The sequence below is a fragment of the Miscanthus floridulus genome, chromosome 17, assembly GCF_019320115.1.
Source record: "Miscanthus floridulus cultivar M001 chromosome 17, ASM1932011v1, whole genome shotgun sequence".
NCBI classification, from domain to species: domain Eukaryota; kingdom Viridiplantae; phylum Streptophyta; class Magnoliopsida; order Poales; family Poaceae; genus Miscanthus; species Miscanthus floridulus.
Genome location: NC_089596.1, coordinates 36,550,158 through 36,575,684, shown reverse-complemented (window position 1 = coordinate 36,575,684; position 25,527 = coordinate 36,550,158). Strand labels below are relative to the sequence as shown.

Genomic DNA, 25,527 nt, shown 5'->3' with positions numbered 1-25,527 from the left:
GCACGGGGAGCGCAGCGCGATGCATGGACGACACGTGGCGTGAGGCACGAGGGCAGGCAGGTCGGTCCCGTCCGAAAGAACGGACGCCCTGAGGGTATCATTATCGAATAAAATTCAAACCCCAGTCTTTGATTTTTTTAATAATGGAAAGAGTATATGACTTCATCGTCATTGAAGAGGAGTCAGATTAACTTATTACAACTTACTTAAAAACTCAAACAACTCAAAATCCAATTCTAAACAAAAGAAGATCATCCGTAGGACATAGAGACTTATTGCCATGGTCTCCGAAGTTCGACAAGGCTCCACCATGAGCGCTCGTTGAACCTCACAGCATTGCAATTGGGCCCACGATTGAAGCAAATAGGTCCCTTGAATAACACCTACAAAAGAGAATTAGGTCGATAATTATCAAAAACAACTTTATTCCTTGTTTTCCAAATTGACCATAAAATGGCCGCCACACCAATAAATAAGAGGGATTGAAAATTTTTATTTTTCCAAAAGTACCATACATTAAACAAGTTTTGGGCATTTTGAGATGGCTTAATTCCTAACACTGCTCTTTACAAAAACATGGCACAATTAAGAACCCTGCCAAACGCTTCCATTATTTTTGATTGTTTTGATCACCGCTTCAGAACTTTAAACTAGCACAATTAAGAATCGAAAAAATTCCCGCTATTGTAATCGAATCGATTAAAAATATGCCATAATATTATATACGCCTATTCACTCAACTTTTATCAGTTCAATCCCGTGGTGAGTGAGTGTTGCGTGATAAAAAATCATTAACATGAGATATCTTTATATCTCTTATCTATACCTAATAATAAAGAGATAATTTTTTTTTGTTTTTTTGGTTTGGCATTCTCTAACTAACTATGTGAATGTGAAAACTGTCTTTGTTGGTCCGTGTATAGCTCTTTTGATTTTTATATGATAGAGGTTTTGGATAGCTAAGAATCCAAATCCAAATAGATCTATGTGATTCCAAATAAGCTGAATATGAATTCTAATCTGCATCTAATACTTTTTTAGCAAAAAATCTGTATCTAATAATTAATACTAAAGGGTGAAGCGTGTCCTCCAATCTACTTTTTTACCTCCCATAATAATACCGTTGCTTTTGGTCCGTTCTTTTAAAGCCACGCAGGGCGACCGAACCGGTTCTTTTAAAGCCACGCAGGGCGACCGAACCGACTCAGATTCTGTTTCTATCGTGTAAAAATCCTAAAGTTCAGGTAGAGAAAAAAAAAACATTTGTCCGTTAATTAACGAAGAAACGGGCTAAAACTCCACCGTCGTGTTCGACACGGTCACACATGGAAAATATAAAAAAACACATGTCTATAATTATATATGTCATTATATATATATAGAAAAGGAAAGAGTAAAACTCCAGCTTATCCGACATATATAAGGAAAAAACAGAGTAAAAACTCAAAGTGAAAACACATGCGATGTATAGAGCTCAAATCCGGGCTACGTTTCTTCTTGCGTCATTTTATTTAAGTTTTTTGTTTTGCTCTTTTTTCGGTGTTTTGCTCTTTTTTTTTTGTCTCGGCAGTTTTGCTTCCTCATCGTCCCCATAATCCGCTAATCTGCTTCCATTAAGATGGAGAAAAAGAACAAAGGAATATTTTAGGTTTTTGGAGATGTTCCAACCTTGGCTTTATACAACGTGAAAATAGAAGGTCGTTCACAGAGCCAAAGATGAGCTGAGATGGGATCACCTGGAATTTCCAGAGCGGCTGTGAAGGCGATTCAGGAAGCGACGGCACCCCTGACCTCAAACTTGATCACCAACTTCGGTGATGTGGATTTGCAACGCCGGCGGCCACTCCGGTCACGGCGCCCACGCCCCGTCCGCTGACTCCGGTCGGCACCGGCCACCGCAAAATCGACGGTTAGTTGCTCCTGCGCTGTCGACCACAGATTTTTCCCCTAGGAACTAGGGCCGCTTAGGAACCCTAGGTCGACCACAGATTTTTTTTCCCTAGGTACTTTCAAGCCTGCACCCTGAAACTTGGGAGGAGGACCTGATAGAAGAGAGGACTGGACCTGAACGAAATTAGGTAACCGCAATGAGCCATGTGTCCCGTTGCAACACATGGGCATGTTTGCTAGTAACGCTAAATCTCACTACAATTCTATCTCGACACATGCAAGACATTTACATTAGCAGCCCATATGACACTTATCTATTCATGCAAGCAATCTATATCATCATGCCACATCTCACTAAAATTCACTCGTGATTCTCGTAGCAATGCGTGGGGTATGCTTCTAGTTTAACAGGATTTTCTGGGTTCTCACAATCGGTTCTAAACACGGCTATAATAATAATTCTCTAGATGAAAATCGAAGCCGTAAGCACTAGAGTACGTATCTCCGCAACAGAAGCGGAACTATGAGTTGGAGGAAGGAATCGTCCAGGGCAGGAGGCGAGGAGGGAGATCTCCGTCCAGAATCTTCCAGCCGCTCTCGTTTCCTCTGCTTTTGCTTTCCATTTTGTTCTCTCATCTCCTCGCCGTCGCCGACCAGGACACCGCCTCCTCCTCATCTCCCTCGCAGACTCGTCTTCGAGCCCTAGCCCCTGCCGCCTCGAGTCCGTCTCCCTGCGGGGAGCACCCACCGCCACCGCGGAAGCGAAAGCAGCGGTCGCCTCAAGGAGGAGACCCCCGCCGCTGGAGTAGAGACCGGGAAAGGGAGGGGCTCCCTCCGCGCCGGGATGGACGACGGCGATAGTGCCGTCCGGAGCGTCGACAAGGCCGGCGCCGCCCCGGGCGACGACGGCAGCGCGACACCGCTCCCTGAGACGGTCAGGATCTCTCGTCTCTTTCCTTAGCTCCCGCGTGTTCCGAAGTCGGGCGGCGTTTGGGGATTTGCACCCACTTTTAGACGCTGGTATCAAATGGCTGCCGTCGGATGAATTCGATCGACTTGGTATGCTGGCATGGATAGGTCGCATAGGTGTTCTTGATGGAAATTTCTGGTTTAATTGCTAGCTAAGGGCTTGATTATAGATGAATTTGGTTTCTTAGGGTTGCCACCTCATTGCCAGAGCGTTAGGAACTGCTCTAGTGTGGAATGTGACTTCACTTGACGTGCTATTTTGGGAAATATGAAGTTTATTTTTTTTAAACGAGAAATACTCTGCTTATATAAGGTCTGTTTCACCAGTCTGGTCCTCTGGGGATACCAGAGCGCTAGAGGAGTTCCTAAACAAACAGACATAACAAATAATATTCCTCGCCAGCTTACTAGAACAAAAGTGGCCTAAATTTTGCCAACATCTGAAGACAACAGCTTGGTGTGCTACAATGCCAGTTCAGCATCTTTTCCGTCATATGTTCTTGCTTTTTTCCTTTTTACATCACTTGGTTTGTTGGTGAAGTGATGTTCTATCGCCATCCTGTTTCTGTTAGTCCAAAGCGCCCATGCTAAACCTGCAAACACAAATAAACCTAACTGTTAAGGGACTCTGAATCTGTTATTGAGCCACCTCTCCCATAAGTCAGCTCGTGATGTCGGGAAGCCATTCCAATCAAACACCTCTCGCATGCCACACCATAGCATCTGTTCTATAGAGCATCAAAGAAAATATGATCAATTGTCCCTTCCTCTCTCCACATGAACTACAGTTACTTTTACCTTTCCAACCCCTTTTCTTCAGTTCCACTCCGGATTGCAGTTTGTTGTGTAACATCTGCCAAAGGAACACTCTAACTTTCATTGGAATCTTGCATTTCCAGAGCATCTTTGCTTGAAGATCTACTCCCCCATGAGTTCAGAAATTGTATAAGGACATAGTTGTATAAGATTAAATTTATCTGAGGCCCACTCTGCATCTTGCTGCCCTTCACCTGGATGGGCGTACCCAGTGCAGAGAGCTCCCGCTCTGTGCGGGGTCTGGGGAAAGGTGTCAGTGGCAAGCCTTACCCTCGCTTGTGCAATGCGAGGAGACCGCGACTCGAACCCAGGACCTTCCGGTCACAGGCGGTAAGACTCTACCGCTTGCACCAGGCCCGCCCTTCGCCCTTCAGCTGGATGAATGTTACTAATTGTCTCTGCATCTTGCTGCCCTTCAGCTGGATGAATGTTACTAATTGTCTCCCATAGGTCCTCCCACTGATTTATCTCAGCAATGATTAGACCCCTTCTATATTGTATTTGCCAGTCAGCATTGTTGAAAGCCTCTGCTACTGTAATATTTGATATTGAACAAATATTTAAAATATCAGGGAATTGAATTTTCAGTGCAGTTTCACCGATCCAGGCGTTGTTCCAAAAAGAAGTCATGGCTCCATCTCCAATTCTGACTTTATGTAGCCCCTAGAAATAGGAGGCTCATGTCATGCCATGTGTCAATTAGGTGCAGTTTTTCATTGGTCTATTTTTTTTGTGTGTGGCATGAACTTGATGAGTGAAAGAAAAATCCACTTCCATATTTTCTAATACGTAGTTGCGGTATAATGTTGTATTTGACATATGCCGAAATGGAGCCAATTGAGGCGAGCATAGTTGTTTGTAAATTGAAAGGGATGTTCTGTAAGGGGGAAAAATATCTAGTGATGCTGTTATGTTTAGATTGGCATCCATTTATGGCATTTGTTTTTCAAATTATCAGATTACTATGTTTTTCAATATGAGTAATGTCAGCACATCTTGTAGTACCATATTAATCATACTCAAATTCCAGATGACTCTTTTTGCTGTTGCTTAAAGCCTCAGAAAGGAAACACATGAATGCCTGCATGTTGCAAAGTTTTATTTGTTATATATATGAGCCTCATATATTGCCTGTAGCACTCTAGAAAGGATCAATTTTGTGTAATGAAAATGTTGAACACATGTTGGAACATAGAGAAATAGATGCATAGTATATATCCATATCCAACTCAATACTCTCCTTGGTAATTATTGAATATTGAAGTTATTAAACATGATGACTGCTGTGTAAGGCTTTAAGGACAGGTTCTGTCATAACTTTTGGAAATTACTACTTATGCAACAATTTAAGTGAAAGTTCTGACAACTGAGTTCCTCAAAGTAAAAAACTTGAAAAAAATGGATAGACACAATTTACGTAAAAGTTTTGACCAGTCTGAGTTCCTCGAGGTTAAAAACTTCAAATTATGGATATTATTTGTTCCGATTAGGGATGAGAGTTTCCTAGTCCAGCTGCTGAAAGTTCCAGCATTTTTTAATACTATCTTATATTTGATTTCCTTTACCCTATTTCTCTGTTTTCTTGCAACTGCTTTTGTTGTGTTGTGACTAAACCCTAATAAGCATAAGTGCATCTGGAAAAATGATATATTTAAACAATGCGAGAACCTTGCACTTTTGGCATGTCAGATCTTTCTTTGTCTACTACTCTACTTGTAAGAGGGCCTATGGCTGTATTACACATTGACTTGTCATTATTCACTCCTTGCAAGTGGTTGGTGTATAGATCTCATTTGTGCCTTTTGCAGTAACAAGGTTAGATTAACATTCAAGATAGGCTGTAGGCATATAGCATGGGAAATTCAGAACCATGTATGTTGTGTTTGACTATGGTGGCATGCTCATCATTTCCTTATGTGCTGGAACAGGTTCAAATTGGCAATTCGCCTACTTACAGACTTGACAGAAAGCTTGGAAAGGGAGGATTTGGGCAAGTATATGTTGGTCGCCGTATTTCCTCTCCTAGTGTTAGTGACAGGACGCCTGGTGCAAATGCTTTAGAGGTCTTTATGCCTTCTCTGGAATTTTTAATTGTAATTCATTGTAGCTGCATTAGCATAAACTTTTTTCTTCATAATAGGTTGCGATCAAATTTGAACATCGAACCAGCAAAGGTTGCAACTATGGTGCTCCTTATGAGTGGCAAGTTTACAAGTAAGTGACCAATTTGTCCTTTCTTCTTGCACTGATTTCTACAAAAAAAATCTTTGGCCTTGTTTTTCCATTTATTGCATGTTCCAACTGGAATTACATCTTAACTTTTGTGTTTATATAAAACATCCATCCTGCAGCACTCTTAGCGGAATTCATGGCGTACCAAGAGTACACTACAAAGGGAAGCAGGGAGAGTATTATATCATGGTAATGAAGCAGGCAACACTATTGTATATTGACCGTGCACACACATTCTTGCTACTACTTTTCAATATTTCCTGGTTTCACACGGCACCTCGTCTAAGCCATTATCTTTTAAAATTTTCCTGTCTAAGTCACCATTATTTAAAATTTTCCTTTCATTAAGGGCCTGTTTGGTTGCCTGCACTAGTCTATATTTAGGCTTGTCCAGTGCAGTTTGTCTATGTTCGGTTGCCCGCAGAAGCTCTTATGCATGCTTGCACAGTGCTCAAAGTAGGTCCAATATTAGGTCGTATCAGGCAATGAAATTTTGCACAAGGTGATTGGGCCACAAAAATGAAATATTCTCACCTCCCCTCTCTACTAGAAACATAAGACACCTTCTAGAACGTGGATGTGGCTACAAGCTACATGCTACACAATGTAAGCAACCAATGCCTGTGCAGAACTACCAAATACAAAGACATTGCACATGTTTATACTGGCTGGGTTGTGCTACATAAGGTCTAATGCATGCTAAGGCTAATGTAAGCAACCAATCACACCCTAAAGCTCCCACACACAGGTGGGGTCTAGGGATGTGAATTTCTAGACAGCCTTACCATTGTAAAATTCTGAAATGAGTCTGGTCCAAACCTCAGGACCTCAAGGGCACAAGTGGAGACACTCTACCACTGTGCCAGGTCTGTCCTCCTTTTATTAAAGTTAAATCTGATTAATTCTTGTCTTGCTGTTGCTTCACTGCTTCAGTTTTCCCAAACATTTACTATAATCAAAACTGGCACTGGCATTAATTCATTATGCGTTCAGGTAAGGTATAGTCACTACTCTGCACCATTATAAATATAATGAATTGGTGTCTTGATCATTTAAACTAGAGACCCATTTTTTTCCTCCTCAGAAGGTATGCACCTCATGATGGATGAGGTGACATAGGCATACAAAGTCAATAATTAGTGATTTTCTTTTCCTTTTTGGGCACTGGTGGGCCTATGGAAAGAAAAGCTTTACCCTTTAGCACTGCCTGTTCAAAACTAGAATAATAGTTTTCTTCCAGTGAAAACCAATCAGTTACTTAGTATTCTATACAATATTTTTATGTTAAGATTGCTTATAGACTAATAATTCTCAAATTACTTTCACAATATTTAGCTGGTGACTGTCTTTGCTTGATACTACCTAGCATGCTGCATCTCTGACTCCGCTCAATTGTATGTCAAATAAATAGTTGTATTGACTATTTTTTTGAATAAAATAATAATTGAGTTTCAGCTGACCACATCCAGACTACCTGACTCATTCCACCTCCTTCCGCTTGTGTTTTTTCCATCTTGGTCACCAAAAGTTACACATCTGATTCAATCAAGTATGGCTTTCACACATCACACTACATTAGCTAAGTTCGTGCATATATATCAGAGAAAAAAAGGAAAATGTATGAGATGGGGACCACTATTGTACTCAGATAGTCAGCTGCACACTGTATCTCAACATCTCAATCTAAGCACCACTTGCAACCCACTTGTGCCTAATAACATGATGAGTTTGTCCCCTAGTGGCTGGTGGTGGACGGCATGGGTCCCCTCAGCTTGACTAGTTTACGAGAGAATTAAACAACAGAGGTGGTTTCTGTTGCCTCTACCACTGTTGCAACTGCTTTTGAAGCTTGCCATTGGCACCATCCATTTCCACTGTGCCACCATAGCTACTGATTATAGCTTCAAGATGGGTGTAGTAGTCAGCAGCAGAAGCTGCCATGAGTAGGAGAGAGGAGTTATGAGAGGGAGAGTAGAGAGAACGAAGCAACAGGTGACAGTGGATGGTTTGGAGATGGTTGTCTGGTAGTTTTAAGGGACAGGAATACAGGTAATCCAAACTGCCAAGCTTCCAAAATAGACTGTGTTGTTCAAAATAAGTAATCCTGACTTGCAATGTGTAACAACAAATGTGTTGCCCAGTAAACTTTTCTATCTTGTATTACAAACCAGTGCAGTGTTCACTAAGACTACTTGTCCATTTTTATTTGCGCAAGCAAGCGTGATAGCTTGGTTCTTTTGTTTTTGCATTTAGCACATCTTATTTAGTTGCATGAGGTAACTTTTAATCAATTTCAGTGCCAATGCATTACAATATTTTTAGCTTATTTGATTCATGAACAGTCATGGCTGGAAAATGTTTGAAGGCTTGGTTACTTCATTACCTAAAGAACCCTGTTTGCTGGTGGCATATGTTTCTCATGCAAGGTAACTTCTATGCAGATTATGGACATGTTGGGGCCAAGCCTGTGGGATGTTTGGAATAATAACTCTCACTCGTAAGTACCTAATGCAGTACCAAATTTTCTTTAACGTTCTTGTCTGGTTTTCTGAGTTCCTTAATTGATTCAATTTGTTCCGTTTACAGTATGTCTGTTGAAATGGTGGCTTGCATTGCTATAGAAGCAATTTCCATACTGGAGAAGATGCACTCAAAAGGGTATCTGATGTAGTTTTGTCAAAGGATACTAATATATTGTGTATACTGTGTATACAATAATAGCTAAAAAAAATCTCTTGTTTATGACAGGTACGTCCATGGAGATGTAAAACCTGAAAACTTTTTGCTTGGACCTCCAGGCACCATAGAAGAGAAGAAACTTTTTCTTGTTGACCTTGGTTTAGGTATTTTTGTTTTATCAGTTTAGGGAACATTCTGGTGACACATTGGGTCCAGTGGACCTTCAAATATGCATGTTAGTTTGACATGACATTGATTTGTCAACACAGCTACCAGATGGAAAGACACTGGTACAGGAGAGCATGTTGAATATGATCAGAGGCCTGATGTATTCAGGTTTGCAATAGAAATACTTCACTAGGTTCTATCTTCCATGGCTTTATTCCCCCCTACTTCTATGCTTACATTTTTTTTTTGTCATACATCACTGTTTAATGGAACAGAGGAACTGTTCGGTATGCTAGTGTGCATGCTCATTTGGGGAGAACTGGAAGCAGGAGGGATGACCTGGAATCTCTTGCCTACACACTTGTATTTCTTCTGCGTGGTCGCCTTCCTTGGCAAGGATACCAGGTGAAGTTTGTTACAACTTTGAAATTTTCTTAATTATTACTGACATGCTTTTCTTTTGTTTTTCCCCTTACTCAATTTTTCTGCAAAATGATTTTAGGGGGAGAATAAAGGTTTCCTTGTCTGCAAGAAAAAGATGGCAACTTCTCCGGAATCTTTGTGTTGCTTTTGCCCACAACCTTTCCGACAATTTATTGAGTATGTTGTGAACTTAAAGTTCGATGAAGAACCAAACTATGCAAAGTGCATTTCTCTTTTTGATGGCATTGTTGGTCCAAACCCAGAGATAAGGCCAATCAATACAGATGGTGCTCAGAAGGTATTGTTCTATCCAACCTTGTTGCTCCTTGTACTTGCTAACTAAAGATTGCTTCCAGCCATTGCTTTTGTACTAAGGCTTCTCGGCCATTGGTTGTTTGGTACCAGTACACTTCTACATACAATGATTTGTATAGATGCTAATATATTCTTTTATGAATTTCTACCAGCTTATATTTCAGGTAGGCCAGAAGAGAGGTCGCCTTATGATGGAGGAAGATGATGATGAGCAGCCCAAAAAGAAGATTAGGATGGGAATGCCTGCGACCCAATGGGTTAGTGTTTACAATGCCAGGCGGCCTATGAAACAGAGGTACGAACTGCATAGGTGTATGCTTTAGTTAGAAAGAAAATACTTCACTCTAATCATGATTCTTTGCAGGTATCACTACAATGTTGCAGAGGGCAGGTTAGCTCAGCACATTTCAAAGGGAAATGAAGATGGCTTGTTTATAAGCTCTGTCGCCTCTTGTTCTAATCTGTGGGCTTTGATAATGGATGCTGGCACTGGATTTACTTCTCAAGTGTATGAACTTTCTCCATATTTTCTTCACAAGGTAAGCTATTAATTGCTGCCCCATTTTTGGTGTTCTAGCAATCTCATATCACTTTATTTTATTTGCTGTACTCCCTCCGTTTCAAATTCTAGTTCACTTTGGCTTTGTCCTAATTCAAACCCCTCTTAACTTTGACAAATTTTAAAGCATAATGTACCAACATCGAATTAGATGTCTTGATAGTGCATTTATTTGAACTTGTAGATGTTAATATTTTTTTTCTAAAACTTGGTCGAAATTAGCTAAGTTGGACTTAGGAGAAAACCCAAGTGTACTAGAATTTGGAACGGAGGGATTAGCATTTAAAACTTGATATTAAGCTGGTCTGCTCTTTTCTTTTTTGCAATTGATTTTGATATGGCGTGTGTTGCTTTCAGGAATGGATAATGGAGCAATGGGAGAAGAACTTCTATATCACTGCACTAGCAGGGGCAAACAATGGCAGTTCACTGGTGGTCATGTCGAGAGGTAATACAATTGGTGCCTGGGCTCCGTAAAAATACTCCCTGTTAAACTTGTGTAATACAAAGATCTACATTTTCGTGTCCGCCTATAGTATAAAGTTGTGTAATATGAAGTTCTACTTTTTGTTTCCACCATGTTAGTGAGATATACCAGACTAGTTTAACCTTGCATAGAAGTGCATATGTTCTTTGTCAAGCTGTGACTGCAAGCTTTTAGCTGGAGGCTGTGACAGTTTATGGTATTACACCTGTGTATACACTGTAGATTGGAATTGACTTTGTCCTCTCCAGGAACACAATATGCCCAGCAGTCCTACAAAGTAAGCGACTCATTCCCTTTCAAGTGGATAAACAAAAAGTGGAAGGAGGGTTTTTATGTTACTGCTATGGCCACAGCAGGAAGTCGGTGGGCAGTGGTCATGTCCCGGAATTCTGGCTTTTCGGCACAGGTATGTCGATGTGCTCATGTCTAGTATGTGTAAGAGTTAAAGACTGGCCTTTTGCTTTGAATTGTCTACTATCCTGGAAAAAAACATACCTGACATGCCTCGTTATTGCTGAATCTCAAGACATAGCTTCAAGAAAAGCATAGGCTGAAAAACTACATTGTTAAACTTGGTGCTTATTTTTAATATTTTTGGTTTTAGGTTGTGGAGCTTGACTTCTTGTATCCAAGTGAGGGTATCCATCGACGCTGGGATAATGGATTTCGCATCACGTCTACTGCAGCTACATGGGATCAGGCAGCGTTTATCTTGAGCATCCCCAAAAGGAAACCTGCTGATGAAACACAGGAAACCCTAAGAACGTCTGCTTTCCCGAGCCAGCATGTGAAGGTGATTTGATATTCTTTCCCTTTTCTCTAACCTCAGCTTGAACATCCATTTACACATACTAATGATCTGTTTACAGGACAAATGGGCGAAAAATCTCTACTTAGCTTCCATTTGCTATGGAAGAACAGTGTCATGAGGTCTGCCCTGTTTGGCTGGTGTACACTGTAGAGTTTATTTATATGGACTACTGAATTATTAGATTTGGAATTTTGAACGGTGACAATATTTCTAATTTGCCCACCTATAATTAACCAATCTGATAGATGAGGAAGCCTGCCTCTGTTCAGTTGATAGTTGCCCTAGCTGCCTAGCATGGTTGTAAAAAAAATATATCTTGTGGTGTTTGGGTGTTGTACTTGCTTGTTCATAGATTGTTAAAATCATTGTGCTGTAATTTGTAAACTTGATTATCTATCATGCATATAGTTTTAAATTGATATTTAACCCTGAAGGCTAAGATGTATCTGCATCTTGTTCTGTTGCCATTTAAGCTTTACAATTGGATTTCACACAACATGTATAGGGCTCTGTCTGTTTGTTAGACCCATCCTTGCATTGGATAATTTGGGTATCTGTGCTGCATAAATCTATCATGTGATTGTTTTCATTTCATATATGTGGATAAATCTATCATGTGATTGTTTTCATTTCATGTGATTCTTTTCAGCGGTTCAGTATTGTATAATGTCAGTATTAGTGTTGCTCTTTACTCGTTTTTACTGTGTATTTGAGCTCCTTTTCCATTTGCAATCCTGTCTGTGAAGGTCCGAGTGAGGATTCTATTTTCTGTTAGCTCACCTGATCTTTACCTACATTGCCAGTATTTGTTTTTTTTTTTGGTCTATTGCTTCAAGAAGGAAGTGTTTATGTCCCAAAGAATTCATTGTTCAGTTTGGTTTGATGTCCAATCTTGTTAATCAGAACAAGAATGATGCAGTAGCTTCTATTGCTACTCTGCTGTGCAAGTTAATTTCTGTTGGTGTGAATTGCTATGGGAGTTTCGAAGGGAGGATGCACTAACCGCTGTTGCTACTCTGCTCTAACTCAAAAGACTCTGTTTTGAGCTAGTGTGGAGGATAATTCTGTTCACAAACTGAATACTCTATTGTAAAACTGTGCGAGTTGATGCAGTTGCATCTGTGATTAATATTGGTTTTCTAGTTACATCTGTTATCAATGTTGGTTTTCCAAAGGAAACAGTAGAGCGAGCATTGAAGATAAGACTTCTTATAGCAGACGATGAGCTTCTCTCTCTTCCATGTTTGTTTTTCATTGCAACCCGATATTATAATGCATCATGACTATTGCCAGGCTCATGATTATCAGTGAGAGTTGCTACTTGATGAGAAAACCTTTGGCGATCACTATCAGAACCTACATTTTTGGTTTGCCCATGTATATTGTCTACATGTATTGTATAAATCTACCTTAGAGTGTCTAGTGCTCATTTGAATCTATCTGATTCCGATCTCCTTGAACAGTTACAAGAAAATATTGACCTAAGAAACTATATGGCGGCCCATAGTTTTTTGTGGATAAGTCAGGGTGCATTACTGTCTGCATTTATATAAGATTGTTGTGTCTGCATTCCGTACTAGGAACAGCAAAATCATTACAAAATGAAATTGTGTTTTGAGAGAACACGTGACCCCTTGCCAAATGATTATGGGATTGAAAGTCAGAACCAGAAACATTTTCCAGGTTCTAGAATTCAAAAAACAGAAAGATCAGTTTTCATCGAGAATCAGTTTTTCTCTCTTTAGAACGTGGGAACTTTTTTTATGTTTCATGTGTTCATCTAAAATAAACTGATTTTTGCAAATTTCCGAACAATTCCTATGAAATTTCTACATTACAAAGGGTTCCTAAAATTTTGATGTACCGACCGCACATTTAAAGTGTGTTTGGTTTCCTGGCTTACTTTTAGTCTAGCTAGAATCTAAGCCTGGACAGCTTAGCGAGCCAATCTGGTTGTCTGGTTTGTATTCAATAGAATTACCTCTTCTCTAACCTGGTAACCTTACCCCCTCTCAGTCATTTCGTCGAACACTTGGTATGCATCCCCATAGAATGGCTGCCACAGCGTGGCGGACGAGCTCGCCGCCGGTGCCGTGCACACCACCCTACCGTGTCACAGCCCCCTGCCGCGCTACCCCGCGGCCATCCTCGCGAGCATGGCAGGAGTGGGACGAGCTCGCTATTGCGCCGCCCGCCCGCCCACGCGAGTGCGCCGCCGTGCGTCCCGACCGCGCGAGTACGCTGGCCGCTCGCCCGCCCGCGTGATTGCGCCACCGCGCGTCCGGCCCGCGCGCGTGCGTCAGTGTGGAGCAGAGCTTCAAGCAGAGCTCGCTGGCGCATCCAAGCCACGGCACTGAGCTTCAAGACGAGCTCGCAACCAGCAGTGGACCTCAACAAGCACGTGGTGCTCCACTGCAGGACGAAATCCAACACCGCGGCGCTCCACCACATCGCAGCCCGCCGTCGCGCTCGTGCGCTCTCCACTGTGGCATTGTCCCCTCCCTCCCTTCCTCACAAAGCATCGGCCTTTCCGAGCGGACGCGAGCCGCCCACCACGCGACCTCAGGTGCCTCTCTGCGTGCTCCCGCTGCTCCTTGCACAATGGCCACCGCCTGCGTCCTCGCCGCTCGGCCTCGCCCCGTTACCCCGCGGCCGCGCCTCTGCCGGCATCGTGGCCGTCGCCCCGTGCGGTGAGATCGAACACCTTCGCCGCCTGTCTCGCTGCAATCCCACTCGGTCATCACTCGTCAGGCTCCAAGATCCCGAGAGGCGTTGCTGTCAGGGCGGTGGTCGAGGTCGCGAGGTGAGGGCGCCGGACTGCCGGAGAGAGGGCCGCGGAGACGGCGAGGGGAGAGGGGGCGGCGCCGGCGGCGGCTCGGGGCTGGGCGCGCTCGAGGTTTGCGGTGACGACTCCCCATTCGGGCTTAAGCCAACCCTGACTCCAAAGAACGGCCAGCTCCGGCGTTTATCTGGGGTGGTTGGTGGCTCCCTGCAGCCCAGCCTGTTCGATCGGTTGTATTTGTCTTATTATGACTTACTTCCTCCGTCTAGAATATCTATCGTTCTCGTTTCTGAGAAATAACTTTAACAAAATATATATTAAAAAATATTATTATTTATGATATATAATTAGTATCATCGAAAAGATCTTTAAATCTAGTTTTTAATAAATTTATTTAGAGATACAAATGTTGCTAATATTTTCTATAAATCGAGTCAAACTTGTGGCACGAAAACCTGAAACGATAATTAAATCGGGACAGAGGGAGTATTAGCTAATAAATAGTACTATCTCCGTTCCTTAATATAAGCCATATAGATTTCTAAAGAAAATTCCAAAATATAGGTACGTATCAGCTCCCACGCCGATTAGTTTGGAAACCTTTCCACCGTACATAGCACATGCCACAACTAATCCCTTAGATTTAGGAAACAATCTGATTGGGAGAGAGAAGATGGCCTGATTTTCCTTTTTTTTTCCTCGGTCTCACATCCTTCCCCAAGCCGTGCGTTAATATTGGTGCTAAAAACTATATGGCTTATATTAAGGAACGGAGGTAATATTTTTTTACATCAAACTAGTCAATAGTACTTTTAGTCATGGCTTATAAGCCAAACCAGCCTAAAAGAACATGTTGGTTGTATTTGACTTATAAGCCATGGTTTATCAGCTAACAAACAATATTTTTCTCTCACACCAAACCAGTCAATAGTACTTTTAGCCATGACTTATAAGTCAAACCAGCCCAAACAAATAGGACGCTAGCTTCGGCCTCCAAACAGGCATCCAAATAGCCCGAAGGTGGTTTCCTAGAGCCTGATTGGAGAACCAAACAGGCCATTAAAGTATGTAGTGGATGCTAGATCTGACTTATAAGGGCATGTTCGCTTGAACTTATTAGCCGTATTATCAGCTAGAATCTACAGTATTTTTTTCTCACAACAGAACAGCTGCAGCCGACTTTAATGCCAGCCGAACAGACCCTAAATTTCAAGTCATTCCAACTTTCTTGAGAATCACAAGCATCTCAAGTTTGATCAAATTTATGTAATAAAATAATAATATTTATGATACTAACTAAACATCATTAGATTCTTTATTAATTATATTTTCATAGCATGCCTATTTGATGTTATAAATTTTTGTAATTCTCTCTATAATTTTGATCAAACTTGAGATGTTTTAACTCGTTAAGAAAGCTGAAATGACTTACATTGAAATGGGGGAAAATATTGGTGCAAACCATCCTCTTGGTGCAATAGTGAAAACTCTTCCAAAAACCCTACTTAGAGGTTTCCAAAAATTGTGAAACGATGCATATCCATAGTTCATTCATAGAGGTACGTTGTAGCAAAAGTTTGGAAACAAAATCAATCTTGAAAAACTCATGGAAATAACAAATTTCATGTGTATTTGCACTAGAAGACAAATTTCCAAGAATTTTGTCTTCTAGTGCACTTGCACTCGAATTTTGTTATTTTTCTTTGGATTTTCACACAATAAGTTTGCCTCTCAACTTTTGCTACGACGTACATCTATGAATGAACTATGGATATGCATTGTTTCATAATATTTGGAAAGTAGAGTTTTTGGAATGGTTTTCACGATTGCACGAAGAGAATGGTTTGCACCAAATATTTAGGGAGTACGAAACATCAACAAAGAGCTTGAGTTACCGTCTAAGAGCTAGAGTTACCGTTAGACATACCTTCGGCCGCACTATTTGGGCATAATGAGAAGAGGAAAACGATTATAAATAAATTGGCATATAATGATGCCTAAAATGATGTTTACAAATGCACAAGGAATCTGTTCTTGCAAAGGTTTAAATTGTGCCGTTTTTTCCTAATAACATAGGACCTGTTTAGAACGGAGGAATGTAAAACAGAGGAAAGGAAGAAAACACAGAAATAGGATATGAGTGTAGGTAGAAAACAGAGGATTGAAAATCACAGGATTTTTATAGAAAATGGGTGTTTGAAACATAGGAATATAAGCACATGTTTCTCCTCTTGGCTGCTGCATCATGACCACGCCGCCGCGCCCATCTCGTGTTTTGTTAAAAAAAACAATAATATCTGCTCTCCCTTTCCTCTTGACTACTGCATCACGACCGCGCCGTGCGCGCCACACTACTATGGCGTGCTCCACCATGGCGCTCTCCACCGCGTTTGGCCATTCGCCATCCTTCCTCTCCACCGTGCCCGAGCGCCACGCCCGCCTTCCTCCCTCTCCACCGCGGTCATCGTCTATTGCGTGGCTTCCATTCTGCATCACACCCACCCCGGTCACTTCTATCCCTTTTTCGGCGACAGCTCGTGCCAGGAGCGACGACCAGTAGGCCTCCCCCTCTCTCTCCACCACGCTCGGTTCGCTTCCTTCCTCGGCGATGGCATCTAACGATGCGGATGAGATCGGGCAGTGCTGAAGAGCATGTTGCTGTTTCAAGTGTTTTCAGGTGTATTAGAGGTATGTTGCAAGTGTTTTATTCAATGTTGCAAAAGTAAATCGGGATGTTGCATATGTTGCACACGTATGTTGCAAACGTCTGTTCCCAATGTTTCATCTATTTTTTCAGACGTATGTTGTAAGTGTTTATCTGGATGTTGCATATGTTTCACACACATATTGCAAATGTTTTATCTAGATGTTGCTTATGTCTGCAATGGTTTTCAAGTGTTTTCAGGTGTTTTCGCAAGTGTTTTAGATATATGTTTCAAGTGTTTTATCTGTCTTCAGCAGACGTATGTTGCTAGTGTTGTATCTAAATATTTTAAAAATAGATCGGATGTTGCACTTGTTACCATGTGACCCTCATGTTGCACTACTATACAGAAACTTAACTAAGGCATTTGGAAAAAGAGCTTCGAGGCGGTTGGGTCGGTTGCCTGCCTCGGTTATTCGTGGTAGGGAAGCCGGTCCAACAACCACCTCGGTTAATTCTTAACCGAGACAGACAATGTAATATAACCGCCTCGATTAATGTTTATTAACCGTGACGATTTCACTAACATAAACGTCTTGGTATCGAGACGATTGGTTAAAAACAACCATCGAGACAGACGTTTAAGCATGTTCGCCTGGATAAATAGATTTAGGTAAAAAAAAAACCGCTTCAATAAATAATTTATGGAGAGGGACATTTATAGGGCGCCCGACTCAAAAATCAGCCGTGCGCGCAATGGAAAAGAGATGCAGCGCAGAGTTGCAGCGTCGGGCCCACTGTCCTCCCCCTCGATCCTCGCTCCCGGTCCAAAATCACCGGCGCCGCCCCGGTTTTAACAAACCACCGTCACATGGCATGAGACTAGTGGCCACACGCCTGGACGCCACACAGTCGGCCATAGGGATCGGATCCACACCGCCCATCCCACCTCGCTCTCTGAGCTGCCCATGCCTCGTGCCGCGCAAGTTGGATCAGTCAGCCCCGGATCGCTGATGTGGAACTCTTGGACGGCTGGATCGAAGGCCACATGGAGGTATATCCACCGCCAATTCATTTGGCTTTTAGTTACCCAAAATCCAAACTTTGGCACTGTAAAAAAGAAGATTTTCCGTCACATCAAACTTGCGGTACATGTATGAAGTACTAAATGTTGACGAAATTAAAAACTAATTATACATTTTGGTTGTACTTTACGAGACGAAGGTTTTGAGCCTAATTAGTTAACGATTGGATAATTATTACCAAATACGAACGAAATGCTACGCTACGCTATAGTGATCTACAGTGATTCCGACGGAGCGGGGCCTTGTGTTTCTTTACTGAGAATGACACGTGGGCCCAATGTGATGTCATCTCTAGCTCAATGGAGAAATATCTTCCTCCGTCTCCCTCAGCGCATCTCTCTCGTCTCCCTCTCGTCGCATCACTCTCACCCGAGAATGACCGCATCTCTCCTGTCGGCCCCCTCCACCTCCGGCCGGTCCCCTCCATCCCCACGTCCGGTGTCGCCCTCCATCTCAGGCCGGCCCCCTTCACCTCCACCTCTGGCAGGCCTCTCGACCTCCACCTTCGGCTTGGGAGGCGCCTTGACCCCCAACGATGGCTTGTGAGGGCGCGGCCCCAGTGGCGTTCTCATCAGCACTGACTGCGGCGCACGAGGGCGTGGCCCCAACGGCAGCTCACGTGGCGCGGCCTCAGCGGCGTTCTCCTCGGCCCCGACAGCGACACGCGAGGGCGCGGTCCCAGCGGCGTCTCATGAGGGCACGGTCCAACGGCGGCTTAGGAGGGCGTGGCCCTAGCGGCGTTCTCCTCAGTATCTACGGCGGCACGCGAGGGCGCGGCCCCAGCGGTGTTCTCCTCAGCCCCGACGGCGGCACGCGAGGGCGTGGCCCCAACGGCGTTCTCCTCTGGCAGCTGGTGGCTCTTCCGGCAATGGCATGGTGGCGGCGGATCTCTCGGATCCGGCGAGCGGTTGCGGCAGCGGTCGTCGATGGGCTCGGCGGGCCTCGTGGAAGGGCTCGCTGGGATCGTCGATGGGTTTTTCATTTCTTATTTTTTTAATAGAAAAAGTCTACTTAACTCCCTCATCTTTCATACTTGCTGGGATCGTCGATGGGTTTTTCATTTCTTATTTTTTTAATAGAAAAAGTCTACTTAACTCCCTCAACTTTTATACTTGGTCTATTTCACCCTCAACTATGAAACCGTCTGTTTTATCCGAATTTTCCAAAACCATCTATTTTACTTCCTGGGCGGTTTTCAGCGGCGGTTTTGCTACAATAACAGCGGGTTTGCTGTGGGTTTGCTACAGTGTCGGTAGTTTTGACTTTTCTTTTTTTTTATTTATTTTCGGTGAATTTTTGAAAAATCATAGTAAATCATAGAAAAATCATAAAATGAAAAATCTAATTTTATTGGACTCCACATGAGTAGATCTACACAATAAATATATAATACAGTATGCTTTAGTACAAATTTTTTTTGTAGCTTTAGATTAATTGGAAAATCCAATTTTGTCTGTAATTAATTAGAATTTATCTACAACTAAGTTATACATAGTCCAATGAGTACGAAATTTTTACTATAGTTCAAGCATACAATAATTAGCGTAGCATAAAAATTTCACCACAATTGGATCATAGAAGCTGTAGCTATGAATTATTCAAATTTTTACTGTAGCAAACCGCCGCTGAAAAACGCCCAGAGGGTAAAATAGACGGTTTTGGAAAGTCCAGGGGGTAAAACAGACGGTTTCATAGTTGAGTGTGAAGTAGACCAAGTATGAAAGGTGGGGGGTTAAGTAGACTTTTTCCTTTTTTTAATCTATTAACGGAGGCAGGCATTTTGACCGCATGTGAAAATAGCGATTAATGGAGGCGGGCGAATTAGGGCAACTATTAACCGATCGAGGCGATTGGACTCCGTCAACGTCAGATTAACCATGATTTTTGTCCATCTCGGTTAAAATTATAGTAGTAGTGTTGTAGTTGCTAGAGGGGGGCATAAGGGGTTGGGTGGGGGTGTAGACGCCGCGTGGGGTCAGACGAGGTTGCACACACCGCTTGGGGTTCGGACGGTACGCGGGGTGCAAGCGCAGGAATGGGTGTCAGGCCGCTAGCAATGCCGTTGGTAAAAATGTAAGGGGAAATTTGTTACGTGCCATTAAAAAAAAGATAGCAATGTCTTGTGTGTTTCTAAAAAAGTTTAGCAGTCTTTAGCGTAACTGTTTCAATTTTTTTTTGTCCTCCATGACACTGCCGTCTCTTTGGGCTCTAACGCCGTCAAATAGAAGGCGTGAAAAGTCAAATATATCCTTATGTGTTATTAATTTTTTTGAGCATCTTAACGCCTTTAAATAAAAAAAACTCAAAACTAGAAAGTTGTAGATCTCGTTGAGATCTATAATTTTTATATAAAAATTATCTTCATTTAATTTCAAAAAAAATATGATTTTTCTAAGATATATTAATCATATCAAATTATATTTTTTGTGGAATTAAATGAAGATAATTTTTATATGAAAATTATAGATCTCGACGAGATTTACAACTTTCTAGTTTTGAGTTTTTTCATTTGAAGTCGTTAAGATGCTCAAAAAAATTAATAACATATTTAGACATAAGGGTATTTTTGACTTTTCACACCTGCAGTTGACGACGTTAGAGCCCAAACTGACGGTAGTGGTATGTAGGGTACAAAAAAGTTAGAGCAGTAACGCTGAAGATCGCTAAACTTTTCAGAGACACACAGGACATTGCGATCTTTTTTAATGGTACACAGAGGATTCCCCCAAAATATAACCATTACTACACGTCGTTGAAGCTCCACAAAGGAGGATATGCTACTGGTCATCAGGTCTTTCTCTGTTTATGGTGTTGGGTTTGCTACCAAGGTTCCCACCAATCATGAGACATGACCATGACAAGTGTGATGACTGTCCAATTAACTAAGCTAAATCGAAATATCATCCTCTAACTAACCTCAGCTAATCAAGTTGTCCCTGGTATTGCACTACCTATGCCAAAATATGTAGAAAACTAAGATCAAATGTGTATAGACAATACATAGTACACACCGTGGTTCTTAACAAATTAAAAGTAGTTAACTTTTACGATACATGTCTTGCACAATTAGCTAACATAGAGTTCTCATCATAAAGGAAGTCTACAATATGATAGTTTCCACGAGATACATATTGTGGGCCATGCCACCTATATGCTAGTTCTCAAGGTAACTTTACTCCTTGGCGGGCAAGGGAGCTGTAAGGTTTTGTGAGTCTTTGGAGGCATGTCCTCCTCCATGGTAGTGGCCGATAACGCTAGAATCGTCTCTAATGCGCCTCCGAAGCCTAGAGCCGGTCGTCAGAGCACAAAGAGGTTGTTGTGTCTCTCCTGAGTGTACCTTTACCCTCACGTCCATCTCATGCCAACGAGGGAGAAGCGCCCCCTAGAGAGACCAACCAGAGGCCCCATGTTTCCGTCTCCCCATGGTGTAGAGATGGCACACGTCCCCTATCATGTTGCGTCATGCCCCATGCAGACCTTGAGCCGGGAGTGGCCGACAAGGCCTTATGGAACCGGGGGTGGGGGCAGAGCTCTGGCATGGCCAAGAACGCTGTGACTCTGCCTACGTGTTAGGTTCCTGATTCCTACCACGCCTGCTAGGAGATTCCCTACATTGCCACGGGCATAAGGTCGGTCGGGACGATGGGGCATGAGCCTATTGTTGCTGAGCCACCTTGGTCGGTCGTGGGCATTTGCGCCGAGGCTTCGGTCGGGTCGCTTGGTTGTTCCTAGGCTCCCAGGCGAGAGACTTGTCTGCTAGCCTAGCAAGAGGCGCTTTTCCTAAGCGACAAGGCTTCTCGTTGATCAGGTCACCTTGGGCCTAACAAACCCTCTCTATATTATCTAGCAGGGGCACGCGAGCGCACCCGCCGGGTGTAGCCCCTAGCCCCTAGTTGATTGGGAGAATGGGTTTGGGGGTTAATCATGCTATTATGACACTAATCCAAGATTATAGGTAACACCACTGTTAGGTACTCAATAGGAGCCCTCCGAGCCCCTCGTGATCTCTCGAGCCATCTTTGGGACGACGACGATAGGATCACCCCTTTTCAGCAGTCCAACTGAGCCAAGGCCCCTAAATTGGGTTCGATGTCCTTCGAAGGACGTGAAGGATGCTAGCCCAATGTTTAGGTCAGGAGACACCCTCCTTGAACTTAAACCAATTGAGCATGAGCGAGGCCTAGATGATCCCTCGAGGGAGTTCGGCTTGGTCCTACGTGAGGTGCATCGCTTACCCAACTTGACGTGGACCAAGCGACTTGTCTCGATGCCTGGTCGGCGCTTGGAGTCCCACCCCCACCGAGGGGTTCGATGGCAGCTTCACTGGCTTAGGTTGCATGCTACATGATAGCCAGGGCACTTTGCACGCCTAGGCTAAGACCGCTGGTGGGCCTATCGTGGTGTGCCTGTCACTCATTTCCTTGGTTTGGAGATGGCCACGTGTCACTCACCAGCCGACCTTCGAACCTCCGGTGTTGTGGGCTAGATAGCTCCCGGGCTTGTCGCGGGGCCCATTAGTCAGTCATGAGGCCTCATTGCATTCGCAAACCGTACCATTGTAAGGATCTAGATGGCAAGAGGGAGGTGAACACTAGTAGAGAAACGACTTTTGATCCACTTTGAAATTTGGCTTTAGTCCCGGTATTTTTCGCGCCCGGGACTAAAGGTTAACTTTTACTCCTGGTTGGTCCCTCCAACCGGGGGTAAAAGTCTACTCCCGGCTGGAGGCTCTGTCCGAGACTAGAAAGAGACCTTTAGTCCCAGTTGATGTCTCCAACCGGGACTAAAGATCCCCTCCTATATACCCCTTCTTCCTCCCCAAGCCCGAGCCACTTCGAGCTCAGTGTTCTTGCTTCATCGCCGGCCTCTCTTCTTCCTTATCGCCGGTAATCATAAGATTTCTTCGATTCCTCCATCGATTCTTTGGTTCTAAAGGTTACCAACTTTATACTCTCATATTTCATCAGTAGCATATCTCATTTTGTGGACTAGATATATGTGATTTTTTATGGTGGATTTTTTTTATTTGTAAGCCATTTAAGCTCAAAATCACTTTAAAGTTTGCATATTTGGATGAAGGAAGGTTAAAGTAGTTATTCTCAAAACTAGTATTCAGCTTTCATTTCTAGCATGCATAGCACACTTTATGATTTAGAGATATAGAGAATTTTAGAGTTTTTTTTAATTTTAGTTGTTTATAAAATGAGAAATTTATATTATATTAAAAATGAGTATAGAGAGTAGATGGCAACTGCTTCCGGGTCCTCGGCCTCTTATTGGGATCCAAAGCGACTGAGGCCAGACCTTTCTCTCATTGCATGCGGCAAGTGTGAGGAGAAGATTGTGATGGAGTACCGGGTGAGGAAGGAGTGTCGTCCCAACAAGGGCCGTATCTTCTACAAGTGTCCGGATTGCAATGTGAGTTATTTTGTCGCATTTGATGATTATGGTTAATTTATACTTATTTTCATGATGATTGTGATTAAAGTTCTAATTTTTTGTTTTAATTTCAGTGGGATGGCACTGGATGTTCAGGCTGGTACTGGGAGGAAGAGTCTGTTGAACATGTGCAAAACTCTCTTGCACAGGCCACATAGTTCTTTCAGGGAAAAGAAACATCGTCGGAATTAAAGACAAGTCAGACATATCAGAAGATTATGAAAAGGATGACCGAATTCCACCCTTCACAGTGAACAAAGACCCAAGCATCCAGCTAAATGATGAGGACACTCCATGGTTACGGCGCGATCATAACCAAGGGATATACGTTAAGAAGAAGTTCACTACTGTGCCCGCTTAATATATATAGTGATGTTTAATAGTGTGTATTAGAGGTATTATATAATAATTGTGAATTCAGAGATGTTTATTAGGTGTTTCTTTTTTTTCTATGTTTAGATTAAATTTGTGTTTGATGGTGGGATTTCCATGTCGCTTTTGGACAATGAGTGATGAAAAAATGAAAAGATTTACGTTAAAATGATGCGAAAACAATTTTTCAATCGAAAACAAAAATTTTAATGATTTAAATTAAACACTACATTTTTGCATTAATGAAATAGTAATTATTAATGACATTATGTTTCAATATTTATAAGAAAAAACAAAAAACTTTAGGTCATACAATTTTCCTGTGTGCAATAAAGCAAAAGTAAATCCATATTCTTTTAAAACAATTTTATGTCTTGTATTTAATTTACTGTGCAATTAACAAGACTTTAACATTTTATAGAAAGAAATATATAAAAAACAAATGGAGCTTGAAACGGACGGGAAGTGAAACTATAGCCCAACTTTAGTTCCGGGTAGATCTACCACCCGGGACTAAAGGTGGGTTGCATTTTTTACGGCCCGCCAAAATACACCTTTAGTCCCGGCTCGTAATACCAGCCGGGACTAAAGGTCTTTTTGTCCCGAGCGTTTACAGGAGCCGGGACTAAAGGTCCCTCCCCTATATAAGGTGGCCATTTCTTCTTCCTCCTCACTCTTCGTCTTCGTTGCCCATCGCCACTGCTGCCGTCGCCGCCCTCGTCACCGTCGCCCGTGGCCACCTCATCGTCCTTGACCTCGCCGCCGCCGAACCTGGCGTCGATCTTCTCCTTCCCGACCTCCGACGCGCTCCAACGCCGGCCGCCCCGCGCGCCACCAACGCCGCCGGCCCCAACGTACTGTGTATTGATATATATAAATTTGTTATATATATATATAAGAGTTATAAATTTGTATTGTTATATATATAAATTTGTTATATATATATATATATATATATTAGAGAGTTATAAATTTGTATTTTTATATATATAAATTTGTTATACATCTATATTAGAGAGTTATAAATTTATATTGTTATATAGCTAAATTTGTTATACATATATATTAGAGTTATAAATTTATATTGTTATATATATAAATTTGTTATACATACATATTAGAGAGTTATAAATTTGTATTGTTATATATATATATATATATTTGTTATACATACATATTAGGATTTTTTAATGACCAGGTCTTAAACCCCGCCGGCGAGTTCTACAATGACATGAACGAAACATGAAAGCCAAACCAGATGGAGTGAATTTATTATCCCAAGGATATGATAGAATATACAATGCAAGCTTTATTTGTAATATATATATACATATTATATGTACATAAAATAACGTACAATATATGTATATGCATGTAATATATACGTTAGTTTCATACTTTAGTTTGTACAAAATGTTCGAACATTATAAGCGTGTAGAATACGTATATTATTAGCAGTGTAGAATGCGTATTCGAAAACCTATTCAAAACCAAAACGAATCATCAATTAAAAATAGAAACAAAAAAAGAAAACCTTTAGTCCCGGTTGGTACCAACCGGGACTAAAGGGCCGGCCCACGTGGCCAGGCTGGGAGGCCTATTTAGCCCCGATTGGTATTACCAACCGAGACTAAAGGTGGACCTTTAGTCCCGGACGAGAAACCGGGACTAAAGGAGGGGCCCTTTAGTCCCGGATTCGTGCTCCCGGTTGAAAAACCGGGATTGAAGGGGTTTCCCAACCGGGAGTACAGCTTGTTTCTGTACTAGTGGAATGGCCTATAATTTTTTTTCTATAAAACACAACGCACTAGAGCAAACACTAGTAGAGAAACGACTTTTGATCCACTTCGAAATTT

At 42.3% G+C, this 25,527-nt stretch overlaps 1 protein-coding gene across 1 annotated transcript; it reads left to right on the top strand.

Moving 5' to 3' along the window:
- The first annotated feature begins 2,393 nt into the window (after positions 1-2,393).
- On the top strand, positions 2,394-11,800 carry LOC136516507 (casein kinase 1-like protein HD16). Its single transcript, XM_066509910.1, has 16 exons — positions 2,394-2,824; positions 5,604-5,738; positions 5,816-5,889; positions 6,027-6,096; positions 8,349-8,404; positions 8,494-8,565; positions 8,656-8,750; positions 8,856-8,922; positions 9,030-9,159; positions 9,257-9,475; positions 9,645-9,787; positions 9,857-10,031; positions 10,409-10,499; positions 10,787-10,944; positions 11,143-11,331; positions 11,408-11,800. The coding sequence occupies exons 1-16, from the start codon at positions 2,735-2,737 to the stop codon at positions 11,465-11,467; spliced, it is 1,824 nt and encodes a 607-aa protein (XP_066366007.1). The 5' UTR covers positions 2,394-2,734; the 3' UTR covers positions 11,468-11,800.
- The last annotated feature ends 13,727 nt before the right edge of the window (positions 11,801-25,527 follow it).

What these genes read in the sequence shown, in the direction of transcription:
- LOC136516507 (XM_066509910.1), top strand. Translation starts at nt 2,735, where the DNA reads ATGGACGACGGCGATAGTGCCGTCCGGAGCGTCGACAAGGCCGGCGCC. An exon ending in TGGAATAATAACTCTCACTC is followed by an intron (nt 8,405 to 8,493) that starts GTAAGTACCTAA and finishes TTCCGTTTACAG; the next exon opens with TATGTCTGTTGAAATGGTGG. An exon ending in CTCCATATTTTCTTCACAAG is followed by an intron (nt 10,032 to 10,408) that starts GTAAGCTATTAA and finishes TGTTGCTTTCAG; the next exon opens with GAATGGATAATGGAGCAATG.